General features: G+C 45.7%; 1 protein-coding gene across 2 annotated transcripts in view; it reads right to left on the reverse strand.

Moving 5' to 3' along the window:
- palld (palladin, cytoskeletal associated protein) overlaps positions 1–22,630 on the reverse strand; it is a 203,553-nt gene that overhangs the window by 96,856 nt on the left and 84,067 nt on the right. For both annotated transcript variants that reach the window (XM_078394859.1, XM_078394860.1), the window contains 5 exons: positions 21,158–21,220; positions 17,297–17,438; positions 15,931–15,954; positions 13,991–14,113; positions 8,821–9,127 (listed from right to left, as the gene is read on the reverse strand). In XM_078394859.1, the coding sequence (XP_078250985.1) occupies positions 8,821–9,127; positions 13,991–14,113; positions 15,931–15,954; positions 17,297–17,438; positions 21,158–21,220 (659 nt within the window). The remainder of the gene's footprint in view (positions 1–8,820; positions 9,128–13,990; positions 14,114–15,930; positions 15,955–17,296; positions 17,439–21,157; positions 21,221–22,630) is intronic.

Consider the following 22,630-nt stretch of genomic DNA (forward strand, 5'->3'; position numbering starts at 1 on the left):
ATGGCCTACCCCCGCACCTATTTTCTATATTTCTAAAAATTGATTGGAAGCATGCCAAACAAAACTTTTCACGTGACAATAATAAACCAAATCTACACCAATGAGCAGGCTGAGACTCTTTGTCATTAGCACCCAAGGTCAGGATTGAAATTGAGTAGGAAGGAACTGCTGATGTTGGTTTACACTGAAAATAGGCACAAAATGCTGGAGTAACCAACCTTCTATTGACTCCGTTTATTTCTCACGCTGCCTCGGCAAGGCCAGCAACATAATCAAGGATGAGTCATACCCTGGCCACTCCCTCTTCTCCCCTCTCCCATCAGGCAAAGGGTATAGAAGTGTGAAAACACACACCTCCAGATTCAGGGACAGTTTCTTCCCAACTGTTGTCAGGCAACTGAATCATCCTACCACAACCTGGGAGCAGTGCTGAACTACTATCTACATCTTTGGTGATCCTTGGACTATCTTTGATCGGACTATGTTGGCTTTAACTTGTACTAAACGTTATTCCCTTATCATGTATCTATACATTATTAATGGGTCAATAGTAATCTTGTGTTGTCTTTCTGCTGACTGGATAGCACGCAACAAGAGCTTTTCCCGATGACCAAGGAATGGTGGAGCCCACAATGGTCCATTGTTGGCTGTGGAAGAGGTGATAACAAAGGGATATATGGATGGGAACAATGAAACTAGCAGGACCGCTAGTGTGGATGAGGGAAGGAGAGAGAGAAGGAAGGAGAGAGACTTGAAGTTGGATAGTTGGAGGTGTGAGGCTTTGACTCTACTAGCTGGGACACTGAGCCATCTTGATTTTATTTGGATTTCCAGTATCTGAAGAGTTTCTGTTTGATTATTACTTTTAATAGCAAGGATTATGAACCAATGATGTATTTGCTCCGGTGAAAGAGATTGTGAAGCTGAAGAAACTTTAAATAAATTTAGCGTTGCTGCCTTGCAGCTCTAGTATCTCAGGTTCGATCTCAACCCCTGGTGTAGTCTGTGTAGAGTTTGCACGTTTGCCCTGTGACCCCATGGGTTGGTAGTTTAATTGGCCACTGTAAATTGCCCCTAGTGTGTCGTTGTGTTCGCAAAAGAATCAAAGGGGAGTTGATGGGACTGTAAGGGAGAATAAATTGCAGGGTTTAGTTTAGTTCAGTTAAATTTAGTTTAGTTTAGTTTAGAGATACAGCATGGAAACAGGTCCTTCGGCCCACAGAGTCCCTGCCAACCAGCACTACCCTACACACTCGGGACAAATTACAATTTTTACCGAAGCCAATTAACCTACAAACCTGCCAGTCTTTAGAGTGTGGGAGAAAACCAGAGCGTGGGGGAAAACCCAAGCGTTCAAGGAGAGAACGTACAAACTCCATACAAACAGCACCCTTAGTCAGGATTGAACCTGGGCCTCCTACCCTGTAAGGCAGCAACTCTACCCCTGTGCCGCAAAGGGGTTCCAGGGAAATAAAATAAAGAGAATGATGGGATAGCTCTGCTAAGAGCCAGCATGGACTTGATGGGCTGAATGACCTCCTTCAGTGTTGTCTTGAGCCATTAAATCCTGACACCCTGTCAATAGAGCTACAAGGAATTGCAGATACAGAGCAAAACACAAATTACTGGAGTAACTCAGCGGGTCAGGCAGTATCTATGGAGGACATGGATAGGTAATGTTTCAGCCCTTCAGACTGATTATAGTTGGGGGTGGGGGGGCCGGTGGGGAAAGGGAAGCTGATGTTGTCCACAGATCCTGTCTGATCTTTGGTTACTCCAGCATTTTGTGTTTTCGTATAAAAAAATAGCAAACTGCCTGTTAATTCCAGACTATTCTGTTGAAAAGTAACTAAATGTCGGGAATTTTCTTGTTCAGAAATTCCGATGCGGCTTACAGCCAAGCAACACAAGCCCTCAGAGTGTTGGCAGGTTCCAGCTACAATCAGAACATGCAATTGAAAAAACGCCCGGGGTCACAGCGTGTGAGTGCCTGTGCGTGAGTGTGGTCTGTCGCTCTGTAGATATGTGCCTGTGTCCACACCATGAATTATGCTGACAAGAGCTTGAGAAGGGTCAGGGTAAACAAAGAGAGAAAGAAAGAGAAAGGGAAAGAGAGAGAGGGGGAGAGGAAGACAGAGAGAGAGAGAGAGAGGAAGACAGAGAGAGAGAGAGAGAGAGAGAGAGAGAGAGAGAGAGAGAGAGAGACTGTCGAGAGAGAGACTGTCGAGAGAGAGACTGTCGAGAGAGAGAGAGAGAGAGAGAGAGAGAGAGAGAGAGACTGTCGAGACAGAGGGGGACAGGGTAAACTTTGTTTGGTGAAGCCAATTCTGTGCAGTGCACAGGGTCCTGTCCCAAAGAGGACATGCAGCAGCTCGTCCAACGACTACAGATCGGTGGTGCTGCTTTCACACATCATGAGGTCCCTGTAGAGTTTGATGCTCACTCACGCGCGACTCCTGGTTCAACCCTACCTGGACCCCCTGCTGTTTGCTTACCAAACAAAGATGGGGGTTGAGAACGGCAAATCCATCGTTCCGATGCTCACCTGGATAAGCCGGGAAACATTGTGAGAGTCATGTTTTTTTACATCTCCAGTGCTTTTAACACCATCCGGGCTGCACTGCACGGGAGCAAACTGATGAAGATGCGGGTAGATGCTCTATTGGTATCTTGGATCACCATCTACCTGACTGGACGACTACAGTATGTCAGGCCACAGAACGGTGTCTCGGACATGGTAGTGAGCAACATAGGGGCCCCACAGAGGATGGGTCCGCTCTCCCTTCCTGTTCACCATCTACACCTTAGACTTCAGATATAACTCTGCCTCTTGCCACCTGCAGAAGTTTTCAGATGACTCTGCAATTGTGGGCTGCATCAGAGAGGGAAGGTAAGCTGAACACAGAGGTGTAGTCAACGACATTGTTGAGTGGTGTGGGCTAAATCACCTGTAACTCAACACCGACACGACTAAGGAGACGAACATCCCTGCCCCCTGTCTCCACCAATGGTGTGGATGTGCAGTTTACCAGGGAGTACAAATACTTCGCAGTATACCTGGACAGTAAACTGTCTGGTCCAGGAACGCTGAGGGCCAATAAAAGAGGGGACAGAGCCAGCTGTACTTTTTGAGAAGGCTCTGCTCCTTCAACGTCTGCAGTGAGATGCTTCAGATGTTCTACCAATCGGTGGTAGCCAGTGCCATCTTCTTCGCTGCCATGTGCTGGGGCAGCAGGGCGAAGGCTGCGGACGCCAAATAAATTAACAAACTCATCAGGAAGGCTGGCTCCATCCTGGGGACGGAGTTGGATTCATGGGAGGTGGTCTATGATGGGAGGATGCTCCTCAAACCACACTCATGACACACTGGTCAACCCGAGGAGTGCCTTCAGCAAGAGACGGGTTCCACCAAGATGCAGGACAGAACGCCACAGGAGATCCTTCTTCCCTGTGGCTATCAAACTACAACTTCCCCTTCTGTCGTGGAGTAGACTGAGACTGAGACTGAGACTGATTCCCTCCCCCACCCCCCCCCCCCCCCCCCCAATCATTGCACATCCCAAATCCTTTCCACTCGTCACTTTAATTTCATATTTCATGTATCTTGTGTTTTTGTGTTTTTATGACTGTTGGCAGATCAATTTCCCTCCTGGGATAAATAAAGTTCTATCATATCGTACCATATCGTGTCGTTTCAGACGTGATCAGGATGTGTATCGTGCACACAGATTGCAGCGGTTAAGCATGTACACAATGCGTTTGCAGCATATCCGAAACCAAGTTTATGAACTTATTTCGTACAGATTTTAAAAATGCATAGGTAAGCCCAGATTTTATACACAATCCTGAGTTTTAAGACTTGTATTTTAAGACCTGTGAGCCTAGCTTACAGAAATATTGCATAGTTCTCGCTTGTCCACTTACTGAAGCTTAACCTTGTTTGGCTAATTTGTAAACTGATCCATTGGCAAGGGAGCGCTAATCTGCCAACATCCACCACTACATCATCAATCAAAGTTACCCTTTGGATCCCACCCCCTCCCCAGATTGCTGCAGTTTATCTGCAAAATATTCCCAAATACAATGACCTACATTGTCCAGCTGGCCTGCCCATGGAGACTGAGGGAAGGAGGTGAAGGGAAGCTGGGAATTGTAAGGAAAATGACGACAAAGATCATTCGGCCCATTGTGCCTGTGCCAGTTGAAGAAATGCTCCTCCATCTAATCACACCTTCCAGTTCTAAGCTCTTCAAGTACACATCTGGGACCTGTGTACCTCAGCGACACAGTGGTGCAGCGGTAGAGGTCTCTACCTTCTTTCTCTTCCAACCTCTCCCCCCTTCCTTCCCCAGTGTCCCCCCTGGACGCACCTATTTCTCCCCTTCCCCTCCTCTTCCACCTAGTTTACTCCCTCTTGCTTCATAATTAGTAACTCTTCATCTTTTTGTCTCACCCCTTCTGTATTTTCATCTCTGGCCTTTGCCTATCAAAACCCTCCTCCACCTGTATCCTATTGCCTGCCAAGCTTTGTCCTGCCCCTCCTCTCTTCCAGCAATCTCCACCCCCCCCCCCCCCCCCCCCACCCCTCCCCAGTCCAAAGAATGGTCCTGACCTGAAATGCCATGTATCCATGCAGAGATGATCCGCTGAGTTACTCCAGCACTTTGTATCTTTTTTCTCTCTGGAATGGACATAAATGACTGAATAGCCTCCCCCCACATGTAACGATACTGTATATGCCCTCACAGCCAGGGAGCCAGCTAAAGGTCCAGTGTGGATCCAATCATCCCACGCTTCATACCCCTTCACTGGAATTATGCCAACATGAAGGATTGTAGCTATCCAGAAGCCTCTTAAACATCACTGTCATATTTGCCTCCACTACCACCCCTCTCTTTTCACAGATGCTGCCTGACCTGCTGAATGTTTCCAGCATTTTCTGTTTTTGTTAGGGATGGATTGCATTCCCATTGCGACCAACATCCAACATACTGGACAACACTTTAAGGCAGAGCTGAGAAATGAAGCCAAAATATCTCAAAGATTAATTGCACTCCTGGTTTTATTCCAGCTGGGCTAAACTGCATAGGTATGACTGGCCACAAAAATGTAATTAACACCTCTGAGGAGTTTCTTGGTAGAATCTTAATTCTTTCACTCAAAATTATGCAGATTGTATAGTAGAAAGAGGAAGTATGTTTGCCTGGCTTTGGAACAAAGCAGCCAAAAGTTCCCAAGCAGAAAACAAGGTGCTGAAAGAACTCAGTGGGTCAGGCAGCATCTCTGGAGGGAAATGGTCAAACGACATTTTAGGTCAGGGCCCTTCTTCAGTCTACTCTGGCTGATTGCACCTTTGTTTAGAATCACAGAGTCATACAGCGTGGAAACAGGCCCTTCGGCACAACTAACCCACGCCAACCAACATGTCCCATCTGCACTAGTCCCACCTGCCTGCATTTGGCCCACATTTCTCTAAACCTTTCTTATCTATGTACCTGTCTAAATGTTTTTTATAAATGTTGTGATAGTATCTGTCTCAACTATCTCCTCCGGCAGTTCGTTCCATACACCTACCACCCTTTGTGTAAAAATGTTGCCCCTTGGGTTCCTATTAAATCTTTCCACACTCACCTTAAACCTATGTCCTCTGGTTCTTGATTCCCCTACTCTGGATAAAAGTGTGTATTTACTCTATCCTACCCGATCTATTCCCTTTATGATCTTATACACCTCTATAAGATCACCTCTATAAATTCTCTCCAGATGCTCCGTTTTGCTCCCAAAGACGTGCAGGTTTGTAGGTTACCTAGCCTCTGTAAATTGTCTCTAGCTTGTGTTGGATAGAACTAACGATCACTGGTTGGGTCGAAGGGCCTGTTTCCATGCTGTATCTCTACACTGAATGAAGTTGGGCTGAAGTGCTCGTCTCTGTGTTATGTGACTCTATGATTCTAAAACAGAAAAGACACGTACACATACTCGCACACACACACACAAAACCAGCCTGACAGGAGCACAGAATTGAGTCACACCATACATCTGCCCCTAGGTGAAGCAGATACTTATAGCTGCCTTGGTGAGCCGGGCTCTAATGAAAGGAGCCTTTCCTAATAAAACACCATCACTAACATTTTACAAGCTGCTACAAATTAACGTTGATCCTGACATTTTAATTAACCATTCATTCCTAAACTGCACATCTGGTTCGCAGTTTGCATCATTTCACCAAGCACTTGCTCAAGCCACTCTTTGAGCGTATGAAGACTCTGGGCCTGTACTCGCTGAAGTTCAGAAGGATGATAGGGGGGGATCTCATTGAAACCTATCGAAGGCCTGGATAGAGTGATGTGGAGAGGACGTTTCCAATAGTGGAAGAGTCGAGGACCAGAAGGCACAGCCTCAGAATAAAGGTATGTACCTTTAGAATGGAGAGGAGGAGAAATGTCCTTTGACTGAGGGTGGTAAATTTATGGAATTCATTGCCACAGATGGCTGTGGAGTCATTGGATATTTTTGAAGTGGAGATTGATAGGTTATTGATTATTAAGGTTACAGGGAGTAGGCAGCAGAATGGGGTTAAGAGAGAAAGATAAATCAGCCATGGTCGAATGGTGGAGCAGACTCGATGGGCCGAATGGCCTAATTCTAATCCTATGTTTTTTATGGTTTTATGTAATCTCTGTTTGGAATTGTTGTTAGTATCGATATTGGTATTGGTTTATTATTGTCAGATGTACCGAGAAAAAGCAAAAAACTAAAGGGACTATCCTGTAAAATCATGTACTGTAAATGAGTACAATCGAGCCACACACAAGTACGGCAGGTAATGCACCAGAGTGCAGAATATAGCATTATAATGTTACAGCTACAGAGAAAGTGCAGATAATAATAATTGCAATGGCCACAATGAGGTAGTTTGGGTGATCGGGTGGATCATTCAGCAATCTGGTAAGAGTGGGGAAGAAGCTGTTCCTGAATCTGGTTTTATGAATATCCAAATACGTCAGTCTACTCACTGACATTCATTTACATTACATTTGGGAGATAAGCAACGAAAAAAGACAGATGGACATACCGAAGATAGATGCAAATTATATCTTCGGTATATCTTCACCATAGATGGAGTAATTCAGCGGGTCAGGCAGCATCTCTGGAGAAAAAGGGTGGGTGACATTTCAGGTCTGGACCCTTCTTCAGACTCAGTCTTCAGTAGGGTCCTGACCCGAAACCTCACCTATCATTTTTGTCCAGAGATGCTGCCTGACCCGCTGAGTTACTCTCGCACTTTGTGTCTATCTTCGGTATGAACCAGCATCTGTATGTAGTTCCTTTCTACACACCGAAGAAAAACAAATGCGTTTTGACCTGAACCCACTGCAGATTCAGAGCATTTGATGCCAGGACTGGAAATCACTCTTCTAACATTGCGGCATTTTGCTAATATCCTTCCCTTTAAGAGGAATTAGGTATGTTAAGGTTCTGTTAAAATTGAAGAACTGTGATTAGAGGTCTGTTATTCTGCTGTAAGTAAGAATTGTATTGTTTATTGTTCGGTTGCCAGTACATATGACAATTAAACACTCTTGACTCTTGGCACTTGATTCTTGACTCTTGACTCGTGACTCTGATTACAAGAATGTTAGGTGCTTATAACCCATCAATAACGGCAGTTTCTTTACATATTGGTCTCTGTTGTATTAATATGTATGAGAGGGAGAAGCACATCAACCCCTCTACCTTGAAGGCTTAGGAAGTTTGGCATGCCCTAACGACTCTCACCAAATTCTACAGAAACGTTTTAGAAAGTATTTCATTGGGATGCATCACAGCCTGATTTGGGAACAGCTCCATCCAAGGCCGCAAGAAAATTGCAGAGAGTTGTGGACGCAGCCCAGACCATCACGCAAACCAACCTCCCTTCTATTGACTCCATCTACACTTCAAGCTGCCTCAGCAAGGCCACCAGCATAATCAAGGGAAATGAGAGGATTAAGTATAATGGATCCAAGATCGCGGAGGCAGAAGCTCCCAGAGTGCGCGGCCTACAGGGAGTAGCTGCCGAGCTGATCCCTACTCGTCCCCCGAAGAGCAGGAGGATGGAGCCGGTGACGAAGGATGTAACCAGCGAGGAGTAAGGCCAGTAGGAGTGGAGAGGGAACCGGGGTCTGGCCAACCGTGCCCTCGATGTTGGCTGCGGAAGGCACCATCCTCCAAGGGAACAAAGGTGCACAGGTGAGGAGAGGGACGTCGGTTCACAGATCACCCACTCGTCCAAGAGAAGGTGACAGCTGGAGGCCCTGTAGTAGCCTGGAGTTTGCCCCTGGAATGGGCACCACGCATACTACCCAGAGCATGGATTGGACTCTGAAAATGGCGCAAAACATGGCGCCTCTTGTATGCAAGATCTGTGCACTCTTTCTGTACAATTTGCTTATCAAAGATGTGCTTAGGTACGGCAATACTCTACTGGACTGTTTGTAAGAAAATAATTTCACTGTGTGTTTGCCCTTGCAATGTGACAATAAAGGTACTATTACCCATTGAAGATTCAGCAAACCACTGAGGCTTATACAACCAAAATGGGAACACAAGAATCCCATCAGGTGTCTATCCTCCCTCACTGATATATCAATGAATCCATTTTTTGGTACTGTCCAGAGCTTCAGAAAATATAGAAAATAAATGCATCTGTACTTTGTGCAGTTTAAACTCAAAATAGATAAAGGTGATGCAAATGCATCCCAACAAAATACCCGTGCCAAAGATAGGCAACTCAACAGCAGATGAGTGGAAAAGTAAAGGACAAACTGGAGAACTTACAGCTTGGGCTTGGCAGCGAGGGGTGGCGGTTCCTTTATGGGCGAGAGTAGCGGGATGATGGACTGCGTGGGATGTCCATGGCTTGGTCCGTTGAGCTCTTGCATGGATGGCGTACCATTGGGCTTATGGTCGGTTGAGTTCAGCTCCAGATGGAAGGCAGCCACGCTTGGTTTGATCTCAAGGCTGTTCACTTGGACCGGGTCCACAATCCTCTTAGGAGGCAGTTCCAGAGAACTAATTTCAGTCTGAGGAGATGGGCTGGGATGGTTCATTACGCCATTTCCATTATTTGAGGAAACATCAAATCCTGTGCAAAGAGTGTGAGAGAAAGGTTTCAGGAATAAATCATCTCTTTAGTCATTGGCTGCAGTTCTTAGTGGTGAAGTTAGTCTTACAGCGCCAGAGACCCGGGTTCGATCCTGACTACTGGTGCTGTCTGTACAGAGTGTGTACGTTCTCCTTGTGACCGCGTGGGTTTTCTCCGGGTACTCCGCTCTCCTCCAAAGAAGTGTAAGTTTTTGCCCTGCACATCTACTTTGAGCATTGCTACTTTCACCTTAGAGCTATGCCCTCTAGTATTTGACATTTCCATACTGGGAAAAAGGTTGTGACTGTCTACCCTATCTAAGCCTCTCATAATTTTACACACTTCCATCAGTTCCACTAACCCAGTAACAAGCATCACTTCTCGCCCACTGGAGGAGTGAACACATTCCATCATCCCGGGACACCTGGATTTTTACACAAGACTGCGGTAGGGGCAGGTTGCCAGGGGGAATTCTTCAGTTTACCACCACAGGTGTCACCTGCTACCACAGACAAGTCTGTTCTCTCAAATCCAGTGCTAGCCTGCCAATAAATGGAAGGCATGAGCTCAAGGGTAATACTTTCATTGGAAATCATCCTCCTTGCAACTAGTAAAAAAATAAATTGGAATAATTATCTTCTAGCGTGAGTGATACTTCAAAGAGAGCCTGATAACATTCAGTGTAAGCCGAAATTCCCCTGGCATAAGACAACAGTACTTGTTTTATAGGGTTCTGAGCCCTTTAATGAATACTTCTGCAAGGCTAGGCAACGACTTGGGATGGCGGTGGAGGAAGATGCGAATACTGTTTAAGAGACTTCTAGATAGGCACAAGGATATGCAGGCAATGCCATAGAGTCAAAGAATGATAGAGTATACCATGTGGAAACGCCCTTTGACCCAAGTTGCCCACGCTAGCATCTACATTTGTCCCACCTGCCTGCATTTGGCCCATATCCCTCTAAACCTATCCTACCCACATACCTGCCTAAATATTTATTAAACATTGAGTTAGTACCTGCCTCAACCACCTCCTCTGGCAGCTTGTTCAAAATACCAACCATCCTGTGTGTAAAAAAGTTGCCCCTCAGGTTCCTATAAATTCTTTCCCCCCTCACCTTAACCCTTGTCCTCTGGTTCTCGATCCCCCTACTCTGGGTAAAAGACTGTGCGTGTACCCTATCTATTCCTCCCATGATCTTATTCACCTCTATAAGATCACCCCTTATCCTCCTGTGCTCCACGGAATAAAGTCCTAGCCTGCTCAACCTCTCCCGATAGCTCAGGCCTTCGGAACCTGATTCTAAGATATGGTGGAATATGGATCACAGGGAGACAGAGGAGATAAACTCGGCATTATGTTTAGCATGAACATTGTAGGTCGAAGGATCTGTTCCTCTGTTGTACTATTCTGTGTTCAATGTTCTTTTTACATTATGGTTGCACAAGCTGAAGGCTTTCTCCAGGTCATTTCCACAGGGATTCCTGAGTGGCTGTGAACTTTAATATTGGGAACTTGCCCAGTTTTTCCTGCACCATTTTGGCAAAGGTCTGAGGGAGGATGTTGGGAGAGAGGAAAAGGTGAGGATGGTGAGGAAATCCTGGGAATGCAGAAGGTAACTCCTCGCAGTGGAATTGTTATGTCGGGTCCGCTGATCACATATGACATATTGTACGGGACCCTCCCCAATCTGGGTGAAGCAAAATTGCTTCTCCCTTCCAATCCTTTTCCTCAAAAACAACGCATTCATCCTGCTATTCTTGGGCTAATCCAGGGAATTTGCTTTGTATCTAGGAGCCAGACAATGATTCAGAATTATAGTTAATGAGGTGAATGCCCAGTAGATAAGGAATGAGGTTTACGTAAGCCTAAGTAAACAAATGGTGAATCAGTGTCTTGTGTTGGTGTAGTGAAAGTACAACCACTCATTAACTCTTGACAGAGTTTTTGCCAACAGAGGTTCTCAGACGCAACAAATCTATAGTTTAGTCTGAAGAAACGTCACCCATTCCTTCTCTCCAGAGATACTGCCTGTCCCGCTGAGTTACTCCAGCTTTTTGTGTCTGTCTATAGAGTTTAACGGCGTCACATTCGGCATGGTCATTGTGGGCGGAAGGCCTGTTACTGTGCTGTTCTGTCCAATGTTCTGTGTATGTTTTAAATGCTTTCTGTTTCAACCCTTCAGATTGATATAGTCCAATTTAGTTTAGTTTAATTTGGTTTCGAGATACCACGTGGAAACAGGTCCGTTGGCCCACCGAGTCCTGCCAATCATCGATCACCCGTTCACACAAGTTCTATGTTATCCCACTTTTGCATCGAACACACTAGGGACAATCTATAGAAGCTAATTAACCTACAACCATGCACATCTTTGGAATGTCGGAGGAAAGCAGAGCACCCGGAGAAAATCCACGTGGTCACAGGGAGAACGTACAAACTCCGTACAGGGTCAAACCTAGGTCTCTGGCACTGTGAGGCAGAGCTCTACCATTGCCCCACTGTTCCATCATGGCTACATGCAGCATGGAAACAAGCCCTCCGCCCCACTATCCATGCCAACCATCAACCACCCATTTGCACTAATCCTACATTAAGCCCAATTTTTATTTATCTGACATTCCCATTAATTCTAGCACTGTCCTACACATTAGGGACAATTTTTCTTTTTTTTTACTGATGCCAATTAACCTACAAACTTGCATGTCTTTGGAGTGTGGGAAGAAACTGAAGATCCTGGGGAAAACCCATGCGGTCACAGGGAGAACCCACAAACTCCATAGAGACGGCACCTGTAGTCAGAATCGAACCTGGGTCTCTGGCGCTATAAGGCAGCAACTCTACCGCTGCGCCACTCTGCCGCCCTCTCACTGTGTGAGAGAGCCGATTCTGGATTGTGACACCAACCGGGACTATCTCATCGCGGGGAAGGTTTAACAAGTGGTCGCATCCATAATATCTTTGTTCTTCTGCACCATGATTCACACGGATACTATGTAAGCTCTGTGCCTGAATAAAACTTTTAAAACGTTACCACTGGACTCGGATTTGGAGAATCATTGAGAATTCAATGATCTAACAGCTACAGGCCAGAGAGATGGTGAGATTAACAGACAGACAGATAGAGATGTAGACAGATAGACAGATGGTGAATTTGGCAGTTTACTTTGGTTTATTGTCACCTGTACTGACGTACAGTGAAAAGCCTTTTTTGTCGTGTGCTTTCCAGTCAGCGGAAAGACTAGACATGAATACAATCGAGCTGTCCACAGTGTACAGATACAGGATCAAGGGAAAAAGGTTTATTGCAAGATAAAGTCCAGTAAAGTCCGATTAAAGATAGTCCAAGGGTCTCCAATGAGGAAGATGGTTGCTGAAGACCGCTCTCTAGTTGATGATAGGATGATTCAGTTACCTGATAACAGCTGGGAAGAAACTGTCCCTGAATCTGGAGGTGTGCGTTTTCACATTTCTGTACTTCTTGCCTGATGCGAGAAGGGAGAAGAGGGTGACTAGGGTGTGACTTGTCCATGATTATGCTGGTGGCCTTCACGAGGCAACGTGGTGAAGCGATAAAAAGATAGACAGGCTGACAGATAGATGGCAAAATTAATAGGATATAGAGGGAGTAGATAGACAGAATGATAGTGAGATAATCAGAGACAAAGAGGTAGACATGAAGATAGATGGTGAGATTAACAGACAGAGAGGAAGGCAGGCAGATAAATGGTGTTTAGCAGGCAGAGGTAGACGGACCAGTTAGATAGATGGTATGACTAGCAGGCAGATAGAGAGATAGACAGAAACATAGTTAGATTATCAGACAGGTGTAGAAAGACCATCAGATAGAAGATTGTGAGCTGAACAGAGAGAGGTAGTAGATGGCTAGTGAGTTTAACAGACAGAGAATTGAGCTGAGTTTAGTTTATTGTCATGTACAGTGAAAAGCTTCTGTTGCTAACCAGTCAGCAGAAAGACAGTACATGATTACAATCGAGTCATCCACAGTGTACAGATACATGATAAAGGGAATACGTGCAAGATTAAACCAGTAAAGTCCGATCAAAGATTGTCTGAGGTTCTCCATTGAGGTAGAGTAGATAGTAGTTCAGGACTGCTCTCTAGCTGTTGGTAGGATGGTTCGGTTGTCTTAAAACAGCTGGGAAGAAACTGTCCTTGAATCTGGAGGTGTGTGTTTTCAGAGGTAGACATACCATCAGATAGATAAATTAGCAGACTGATGGACAGAGACGGGCAGACTGACAATGGATGGATGAACCAACACACAGATGGGTAGACAAAAAGATGGATGCTGCATTAAATATTCATTGAGTTGTTAATATTCTGGATGCACATATCGGACGAAATGTACCTCCAATTAAACCTTCTCATCTTTTTAAACACCTGGCACCATTTGGCCACCCCTCTGAATACTCGCTCACTGATTTTAAGTGTTTAGAGTGTAGAGATACAGTGTGGAAACATTCCTTCAGCCTACCAAGTCCATGCCGACCATCAATCACCAGTAAACTAGCTCTATTCTACAGACTTGGGACAATTCACAGAAGCCAATTAATCTGCAAACCTGTACATCTTTGGAGTGTGGTAGAAAACCAGAGCACCCAGTGAAAACCCACGGCGTCACGGGGAGAATGTGTAAACTTCGCACAGACAGCACCCGTAGTCAGGATCGAACCCGGGTCTCTGGCGCTGTAATGCAGCAACTCCACCACTGCGCCACCGTGTTGCACTACAGGAGCCCATCAGTCATAAGCAGTGGTTGTGAATGTATTTTCAGCACTTTGAGGAGAATAGCTTCCCTTTCCCCTGATGCCCCATCTTCTTTTACCGCTGGCACCTACCTGGAACCAATGTGAGGTGAGCACTGCAGGACACAGAGCCAAAAGGATTGGTGACTTTGCAAGTAAATGTTCCAGCATCTTCCGCAAAGGTTTCCGCAATCACCAGGGTGCAGATCTCTTCTGCTGAAACAGTTAAGAGAATATATTTTAGTACAACTTCCAGATAACATCGTCCAACCTGCGTATGGATAGAACAAGTGCTGAAGTAACTCAGCGGGTCAGACAGCATCTCAAGAGAACATGGATAGAGGACGTTTTGTCTGACTTATTCAGTCTGAAAAATAGTCCCGACCCAATGCCACCTATCCATAGATGGGCAAAAAGTGCTGGACATTGGCACAGCTGAAGAGACAATGGTACAGGTGGCAGTGACTGGCACAGCTAGATGTAACATTGGCACAGCTGAAAGGGACATTGGCAAAGCTGGAGGAAACATTGCTACAACTGGGTTGACTGGTGTAACTGGGAGATATTGGAACAGCTGGCAGTGGCACAACTGGGAATGACACACACAGCTGGAGGACATTGGCACAGCTGAACGTAATGCTGGCACAACTGAGGAGACATCGCAACTCATGCAGGCATGGTGGAACAGTGGTAGCACCAGAGACCTGGGTTTGATCCTAACTACAGGTCTGTCTGTATGGAGTGTGTACGTTTTCCCTGTGACTATGTAGGTTTTCTCCAAGCACTCCGGTTTCCTCACAAGTTCCAAAGACGTGCAGGTTTGTAGGTTAATTGGCTTCTGTAAATTCTCCCTAGTGCGTAGGATAGAACTAATGTATAGGGTGACCGTTGGTCGGCATGGACTCGATGGGCCGAAGGTCCTGTATTCACACTGTATCTTGAAAATGGGTGATAATGGCACAGCTGGGGGGATATTGGCACAGCTGGACAATCTAAGTAGTTTAATTGTTATCATTGCTGAGATTTGTTTGACACCTGAATTTAAATTCCTGGGACGTAAGGTCACCTCTCTGGATCACTGGCCCAGTTACCTGGCTGCTGAACCAGTCAAATAAGCACTACGCCACTGTACCCAACATAACGGTTCTAGTGTATCAAACAATATTTTCAAAATAAAAACAGAAAATGCTGTAAATACCAAGCAGGTGAGGCAGCATTCGTGGAGAGAAACATGCAAAGTTTCAAGTCAATGACCCTCAATTGGAGATTACAAAGCAAATGCGATGAGCCATTAACCTGAAACATGAACTGCATTTCTATCTCCATTGCCACTGCCTGCCCTACTGAGCATTTCCTATCTTATCCGGTTTTTACTTCAGATTTCCTGCATCTGCAGCGTTTTACTTCCACAATTCAGCTGTTGAATGCAAGGGGACCATATGTGAGCCTCTGTTTGAGTATTTGAAGAGGCTACTCCTTGCCTTCTCGCTCCATTTTAGACCCACCATCCTTATCTTTGGGCACCCAGTTCACAGGGAAGAGAATAGATTAGAAGATGTCCTGGTTGGGTTCCTCCTGGGCCTAGCCAAGCTGGCCATTTGTGGGTCATGGTGCCAGGCAGACAAGGGTTCTGGCTGAGCTGATGCTGCTGCTTTTCCGGGGTTACGTCTGTGCCTGGGTGTCCCTTGAAAAAGACCATACGGTGTCTATGGGCACCGTGGGGAAGTTCCTAGACCATAGGGCACCGTGAGGGATTTACTGTATCTTGGATCAGGATTGCAATATAGTCATTTTATGTATCGTAGTAAGAATACTTGACAATTTTTGTATTATGATGGGGGACGTTTTGTTATTGTTTGTTGTGTAAATATTATTATAAATAATTGAATAAATTTCATTTTGTAAACAAAAAGTGGGACCAAATGTTGGGAGCGGAGTGTGAAGTGCGCCTGGTTCTACTGAGAAAGACACATAAATCCTCAAACCTTCACCCACTCCATGATATTAGTTGTCGTCACTCCCCGGCTACTCACCAGGATCGAGAGCTGTCCGAGGCTCTAGGGAGGTCACACAAGGAGCACGATACATGGAATAGAGAAACAAGAACAGTAACTACATCAGCTTGCATTCAACACTCAATGGTTAAGGGTCAGCTTTGGGAGGTTTTCCTGATCTAATCATCAATTGTGGCGAAAACATTTTGCTCGCTTTGAGAAATGTTTCTTCGCCCAACTTTCTGTTCAAACTCACGAATTTATTATTAAAGTACCAACCAATGTCCCTTAGTCCCCCTCTCTCAGTGGGATATCTGTACATTGGGCAATGTCTCTCACTTGCAACCGCACGAGATGCAACACCTGTCCCTTTACCTCCCCCCTCAACTCCATCAAAGGACCCAAACATTCTTTCCAGGTGAGACAGAGGTTCACCTGCACCTCCTCCAACCTCATCTATTGCATCCGCTGCTCTAGATGTCAACTTATCTATATCGGCGAAACCAAGCGCAGGCTCGGCGATCGCTTCGCTAAACACCTGCGCTCGGTCCGCATTAACGCAACTGATCTCCCGGTGGCCCAGCACTTTAACTCCCCCTCCCATTCCCAGTCTGACACCTCTGTCATGGGCCTCCTCTAGTGCCATAGTGAGGCCCGCCGGAAATTGGAGGAGCAGCACCTCATATTTCGCCTGGGCAGTTTGCGGCCCGGTGGTATGAACGTCGACTTCTCCAACTTCAGATAGCTCCTCTGTCCCTCCCTTCCCCTCCTCCTTCCCAGATCTCCCTCTATTTTCCTGTCTCCACCTATATCCTTCCTTTGTCCCGCCCCCCTGACATCAGTCTGAAGAAGGGTCTCGACCCGAAACGTCACCCATTCCTTCTCTCCCGAGATGCTGCCTGACCTGCTGAGTTACTCCAGCATTTTGTGAATAAATCTCTCACTCCTCCTCTCTCCGTGGGATATCTATACATTGATTGGTGTCTGTACACTGACCAGTGCATCTCGGTCCATCTTTCTTGGGTGGGTTATCTGTATACTGACCCGTGTCTCTCGGCCCCACTCTCTCTGGGGGATATCTGGTCATTGACCAGTGTCTCTCGGTCCATCTTTCTTGGGCGGGTTATCTGTATACTGACCCATGTCTCTCGGTCCCACTCTCTCTGGGGTTATCTGGTCATTGGTTAATTGGCTTCTGTAATTTGTAAATTGTCCCTCGTGCATAAGATAGTGCTAGTGTACGTTGTGATTGTTGGTCGGCGCAAACTCAAAGGGGCAAAAGGCCTGTTTCCACACTGTATCACTAGTGATGGCGGGGGATGGGGCGGGGGGAGGTGGGAATACATCAGGAATGGCTCTTGCTTCAAATGCAAATTCCCAGTCTCGATACGGTGGTGCGCATTACTTTTCTGAAGGATTCGGAAATCTGGCGAGTCTTCGATTTCTGTTCCTTGCCTCTGCCATTGGACTTTAAGAGGAGGGGAGCCCTTCGCCCGACATTCCAGAACCACCACCTGACCCTCTGACGCACTGACGTCTTGTAGGACCTGCCGGGAGACAAGGGTTTATCGTTAATGTCCACCTCACTGCTGGTTGAGTCATGTTTAGTTTGGTTTAGTTTAGGGATGCAGCGCAGAAACAGGCCCTTTGGCCCACTGGGTCCGCGCTGACCAATGATCACTCCGCACACTAGCGCTACCACACACAGACTGAGGACAATATTTACCGAAGCCAATCAACCTACAAACCTAGAGATCTTTGGAGGGTGGGAAGAAACCAGAGCACCAGGGGAAAACCCACGTGGTCACGGGGAGAATGTACAAACTCTATACAGACAGCACCCATGGTCAGGATCGATCCCGGGCCTTTGGCATTTTAAATCAGCAACTCTACCGCTGCGCCACCGTGCCACCCCAAAGTCATAGCTCCTGTTCAAAAGTTATAGGAGCAGAATTAGGCTATTTAGCTCATTGATTGGCTCCACCATTCAATCATGGCTGCTCCATCGTTCCCTCTCAAACCCATTTTCCTGACCCCTCCCCAAAACCTTTCACATCTTTACCCCCACTAATCAAGAACCTATCAATCTCCGCTTTAAAAATACCCCAATGACTTGGCTTCCACAGCCGTCTGTGGCTATGAATTCCACAGATTCACCTCTTCTCTCCAGACTTTAATCGGACGTTATTGGACTTTATCTAGAACTAAACATTATTCCCTTTATCCTGGATCTGTACACTGTGGGTGGCTTGATTGTAATCACATATTGTCTATTCGCTGACTGGATAGCACACAGCAAAAAAGCTTTTCACCGTACCTCCGTACACATGATAATCTATCTATATACTAAAACTCGTTTGTTTGTTTGTTTGTTCCTGAACTACAGCCAAAACGGTACACAATAGCGCAACAATTTTAAGGCCCATCTTACGCACGGTCGTCCCTGTGGTGCTAATGGAAGAAGTTTCATTGAAATCGGTGTTATATTTTTAAAGTATTTCACATTTTTAAGTTTAAATCTATCTCCTAGGGAGGGGGAGAAGGGAGGATGGAGGATATGGGGGGTTGAGGGGGATGGAGTCGAAGGGGGGGAGGGGAAGGGGAGGAGGGGAGGGGGAGTGGAGGGGGGAGGGGGGGAGGAGAGGGTGCTGCACCAATGTCGGAGGTTTGGGCCCAACGGTTCCACTTGGTCTAGTATATTACTAAAGCTCTCGGTTTGTTCGTGCATTTTATTAATTGTATATGGTTTGGGGCTTGACACAGCCAAAACGGTACACCAATGTAGGAGAGGTTTGGACCCAACGGGTCCACCTGGTCTAGTAATAAACTAAACTAAACTAAACTAATGCAAGATAAAGTAGTAGAAATAAAGAACTGCGGATGCTAGTTTATTCCAAAGATAGACACAAAATGCTAGAATAACCCAACGGGTCAGGCAGAATCTTTGGAGAACAATGATAGGTGACATTTTAGGTCAGGACCCTTCCTCATACTGAATATGTTGTTCAGTCTGAAGAAGGATCCCAACCCAAAACAGCACCCATCCTGTTTCTACAGAAATGCTGCGTTGCTCCAACTTTTTGTATCTCTCTTTAATGCAAGATAAAGTCCAATAAACCTAAACCAAAAAAAAAATGCTGATCAAAGCATCTAAGGCTGATGGGATAGGCGATAGTCTTTGTGTGAAAGCAAAAGTAACTTTGAAACATAAAACAAACACTGGTTGAATAAGATCTGTGCAGATTCACATCGCGAACGAGCAAGTGAGGGAAGGCACAAGGTAAAGCTGACACCTCTGCAGTAGTGAAAGGTGCATGGGCACATTACACCTCTGTAGTCGTGAAAGGTGCATGGGCACATTGCCAAGACAGGAACTAACACCCTGCCCTGGAATCCAAGCTGGAAACAATGGAGGGATTGTTCCACAACAGCCAGAGTAACTGCGGAAGCAGCACATGATGTTAGTGTGTCTGCTTCACCTGGCCCCGCTTCTCCCAGGCTCATGGACCTGCCTTCCTCGATAACCTCAAGCGGTGGCCATACCACCCTGGCCCACAACCTAATTTCACCCCTGCCATCGGGGAGACGGTACAGGAACCTGAAAGCTGTAATGTCCAGGTTCAGGAAGAGCTTCTTCCCGACAGCCACTAGGCTATTAAACGCAACAACCTCCAAATAAGCTCTGCTAATTATTATTATAATTATGATTATTATTATCACTGCAGACTATTATTGTTATTATCGCACGATTATTATTGTTTATTTGTTTTTTATGTGTACATATGTGTGTGTGCGTACATATATAGATGTATATGTGAGTATGTGTTTATATATATACACACACTGAGCTTTTTGGTTCTCATTTATTATATTGTTTACAGAGTACTATGTTAACATATTCTATTGTGCTGCTGCAAGTAAGAATTTCATTGTTCTATCTGGGACGAATGACAATAAAACACTCTTAACTCTTGACTCCAGACTTGGCTTCCACCGTCTCACTACTGTTTAGATCCACAGTATCCCAACGGCTGTACAATCCACCTTGGACTCCTGCAGCAGGTACAAATTAAAAGAACTCCCTCCCCTTTCTGAAAGTGGATTCAGGATTTTAAATTTTAATCAGCCCTGAATTGTAAGCTGTGTGGACTTTTCCCTTAACCCTGGCTTCCAATACTAGGACAGGCGCAAAGTACTAGAGTAAGTAACTCAGAGGAGCAGAGGTGGGGAAGGGTGGGGGTGTGGTCAGGCAGTATTTGTGGGGGGAATGGTCAGATCCTGAAGAAGGGTCCTGATACGAAACATCATCTGCCCATTCCCTCCAGAAATGCTGCCTGACCCATTGAGAACCTCCAGCACTTTGTGTTTTGTGCAATAGACAATAGGTGCAGGAGTCGGCCATTCGGCCCTTCGAACCAGCACCACCATTCAATGTGATCATGGCTGATCATTCTCAATCAGTTCCTGCCTTCTCCCCATACCCCCTGACTGCTCTATCTAGCTCTCTCTTGAAAGCAATATTCCAACACCTGCAGTACCTTGTGTCTGCAGGTCTGTTCTCGACTACAAGTGGCTGCACCTCAAATCGGTTTGTTCTCTCTCTCCCTTTCCCTGCTTCTTCTTTCTTTATCTCTCTTTCTTTTTGTTTTTGTTGTCAGCTGTCATTTTTATTTTTGTCATTGACTGTGCTTCTATCTCTCTCTCTCTTTTTCTGCTTTTGTTCCCCACTCTCGCTTTCTTTCAGTTGTCATTTTTCTTTTCCTTTTATTCACTTTCTATCCATCTTTCTCCCACTCTCTGTCTCTCAGCTGTCATTGATCTTTTTCTCATTGACTTTCTATCCATCTTTCTCCCACTCTTTCTTTTTAGCTTCGTTTAGGAATACGGCGTGGGAACAGGCCCTTAGGCCCATCGAGTCCACGGCGACCATCAATCACCCATTCACACTAGTTCTTTGTTATCCCACTTTCTCATCAACTTCCTACATACTAGGGGCAATTTTACAGAGGCCAATTAACCTACAAACATTTGGCTCATTCTCTGTCTATCTCTTTGCTCTCCCTGCGTGCTCAACCTCACGCAGAAGTGAGCTCTGGCTCATCACCTGAGCGATCAGTGGGTGGCAGCTGCAATAAGAGGGTCATGTCGAAGGCCTCCCTCCCTCCTGGCCCTGCTGACTCTGGGCAAACCAGCCCAGACCGACACAGAGGGATTGTCTTAGACTTTGGCCAGGCAATTCTCTTCAAACAGACTGTAAAAGACTGACCTTTATAAAAACAGGCGAGGAAATTCCATCCTGGATCAGAAGACACGGTGGGGGACTCTGGATCTTAAAATGAACACAAGCAAAAATGAATACCAATTTTTAAGCGCCCTCACCAAATTCAGGCTATTGCTTTTATCAGAGATAAGCTTTAATTTTACAATTGCAGTTATTGCAGGAATTACTGACAAGACGTTTTGTACACTCATCGTTCGGTTACACCAGTCAATAGGAATAAGTAGAGTTGCTGCCTCACAGCACCGGAGACCCAGGTTCAATCCTGACCCTGTGTGGCGTCTGAGTGGAGTTTGCACTTTCTCCCACGTGGATTTTCTGGGTGCTCCAGTTTTCTCCCACATCCTTGAGATGTGCAGGTCAGTAGGCTGTTGAATGCTGTAAATAGCCCATAGTGTGTGCGTGAATGGTAGAACCAGAGCGGAGAAGAGGTTAGATAGAAAATTGAGACATTTCCTGTTAGATTAGATCTGTATTCTTTAGAGTCAGGAGAATGTGGGATGGATGAGGGTTACCCTTTTGTCACTTATTTATTTCTGGCCTTTATCCACCCATCTGCTTATCAATTCACACCTCTCCACCTGTATCCACCTATCACTGCCAGGCTCTGTACTGCCCCCTCATCTTTTCCAGCCATTTCTCCCCCACCAAAGACATTTCCGACCCGAAATATCATCTATCTATGTCCTGCAGTGATGCTGCCTGACCCGCTGAGTCCAGCAGTTTGTGGGGGTTTTTTGGTAAACCAGCATCTGCTATTCCCTGTGTCTCCAAATCTGTAAACTGGTCCCTCTGATCCTCTTACGGTGGGCAGCACAGCTTGAGTGGAATTTGAACTGACAACCTTCTAAATTAGAAACAAGGAGATGCAAATGATGGTTTCCAAGAAAAGATGCAAAGTGCATCTAACTCAGCAGGTCAGGCAGTATATCTGGGGAACATGGATAAGTGATGTTTCGGGTCAGGACCCTTCTCAATCTAAAGAAAGGTTCTGATTTGAAAAGTTACCTATCCATGTTATCCAGAGATGCTGCCTGCCTCACTGAGTTATACCAGCACTTTGTGTCTAACCTTCTAAATTAGTTGCACCCGAGCCATATGTACAAATTCCATACAGACATCACCCGGGGTCGGGATCGAACCCAGCTCTCTGGCGATGTGAAGTGGCTCTACTAGCTTATCTGTAGACTTCAAGTCATGGGGAAGCAGCCAAGATGGCGCCCAAGCCAGGCGAATCTCTGTGTGCTGCATTCAGAAGTGGATCTGCAATCATTAATTACAATCGCTCCACTCTTCTAAACCTCTACTCCAACAGCAGCATTTCTTATGATTTTACCTTGCACTAAACGTCATTCCCTTTATCCTGTATCTGTACACTGCAGACAACTTGATTGTAACCATGTATATTCTTTCTGCTGACTGGACAGAACACAACAAAAATGCTTTTCACTGTACCTCGAT

Source organism: Rhinoraja longicauda, chromosome 3, assembly GCF_053455715.1.
Source record: "Rhinoraja longicauda isolate Sanriku21f chromosome 3, sRhiLon1.1, whole genome shotgun sequence".
NCBI classification, from domain to species: Eukaryota; Metazoa; Chordata; class Chondrichthyes; order Rajiformes; family Arhynchobatidae; genus Rhinoraja; species Rhinoraja longicauda.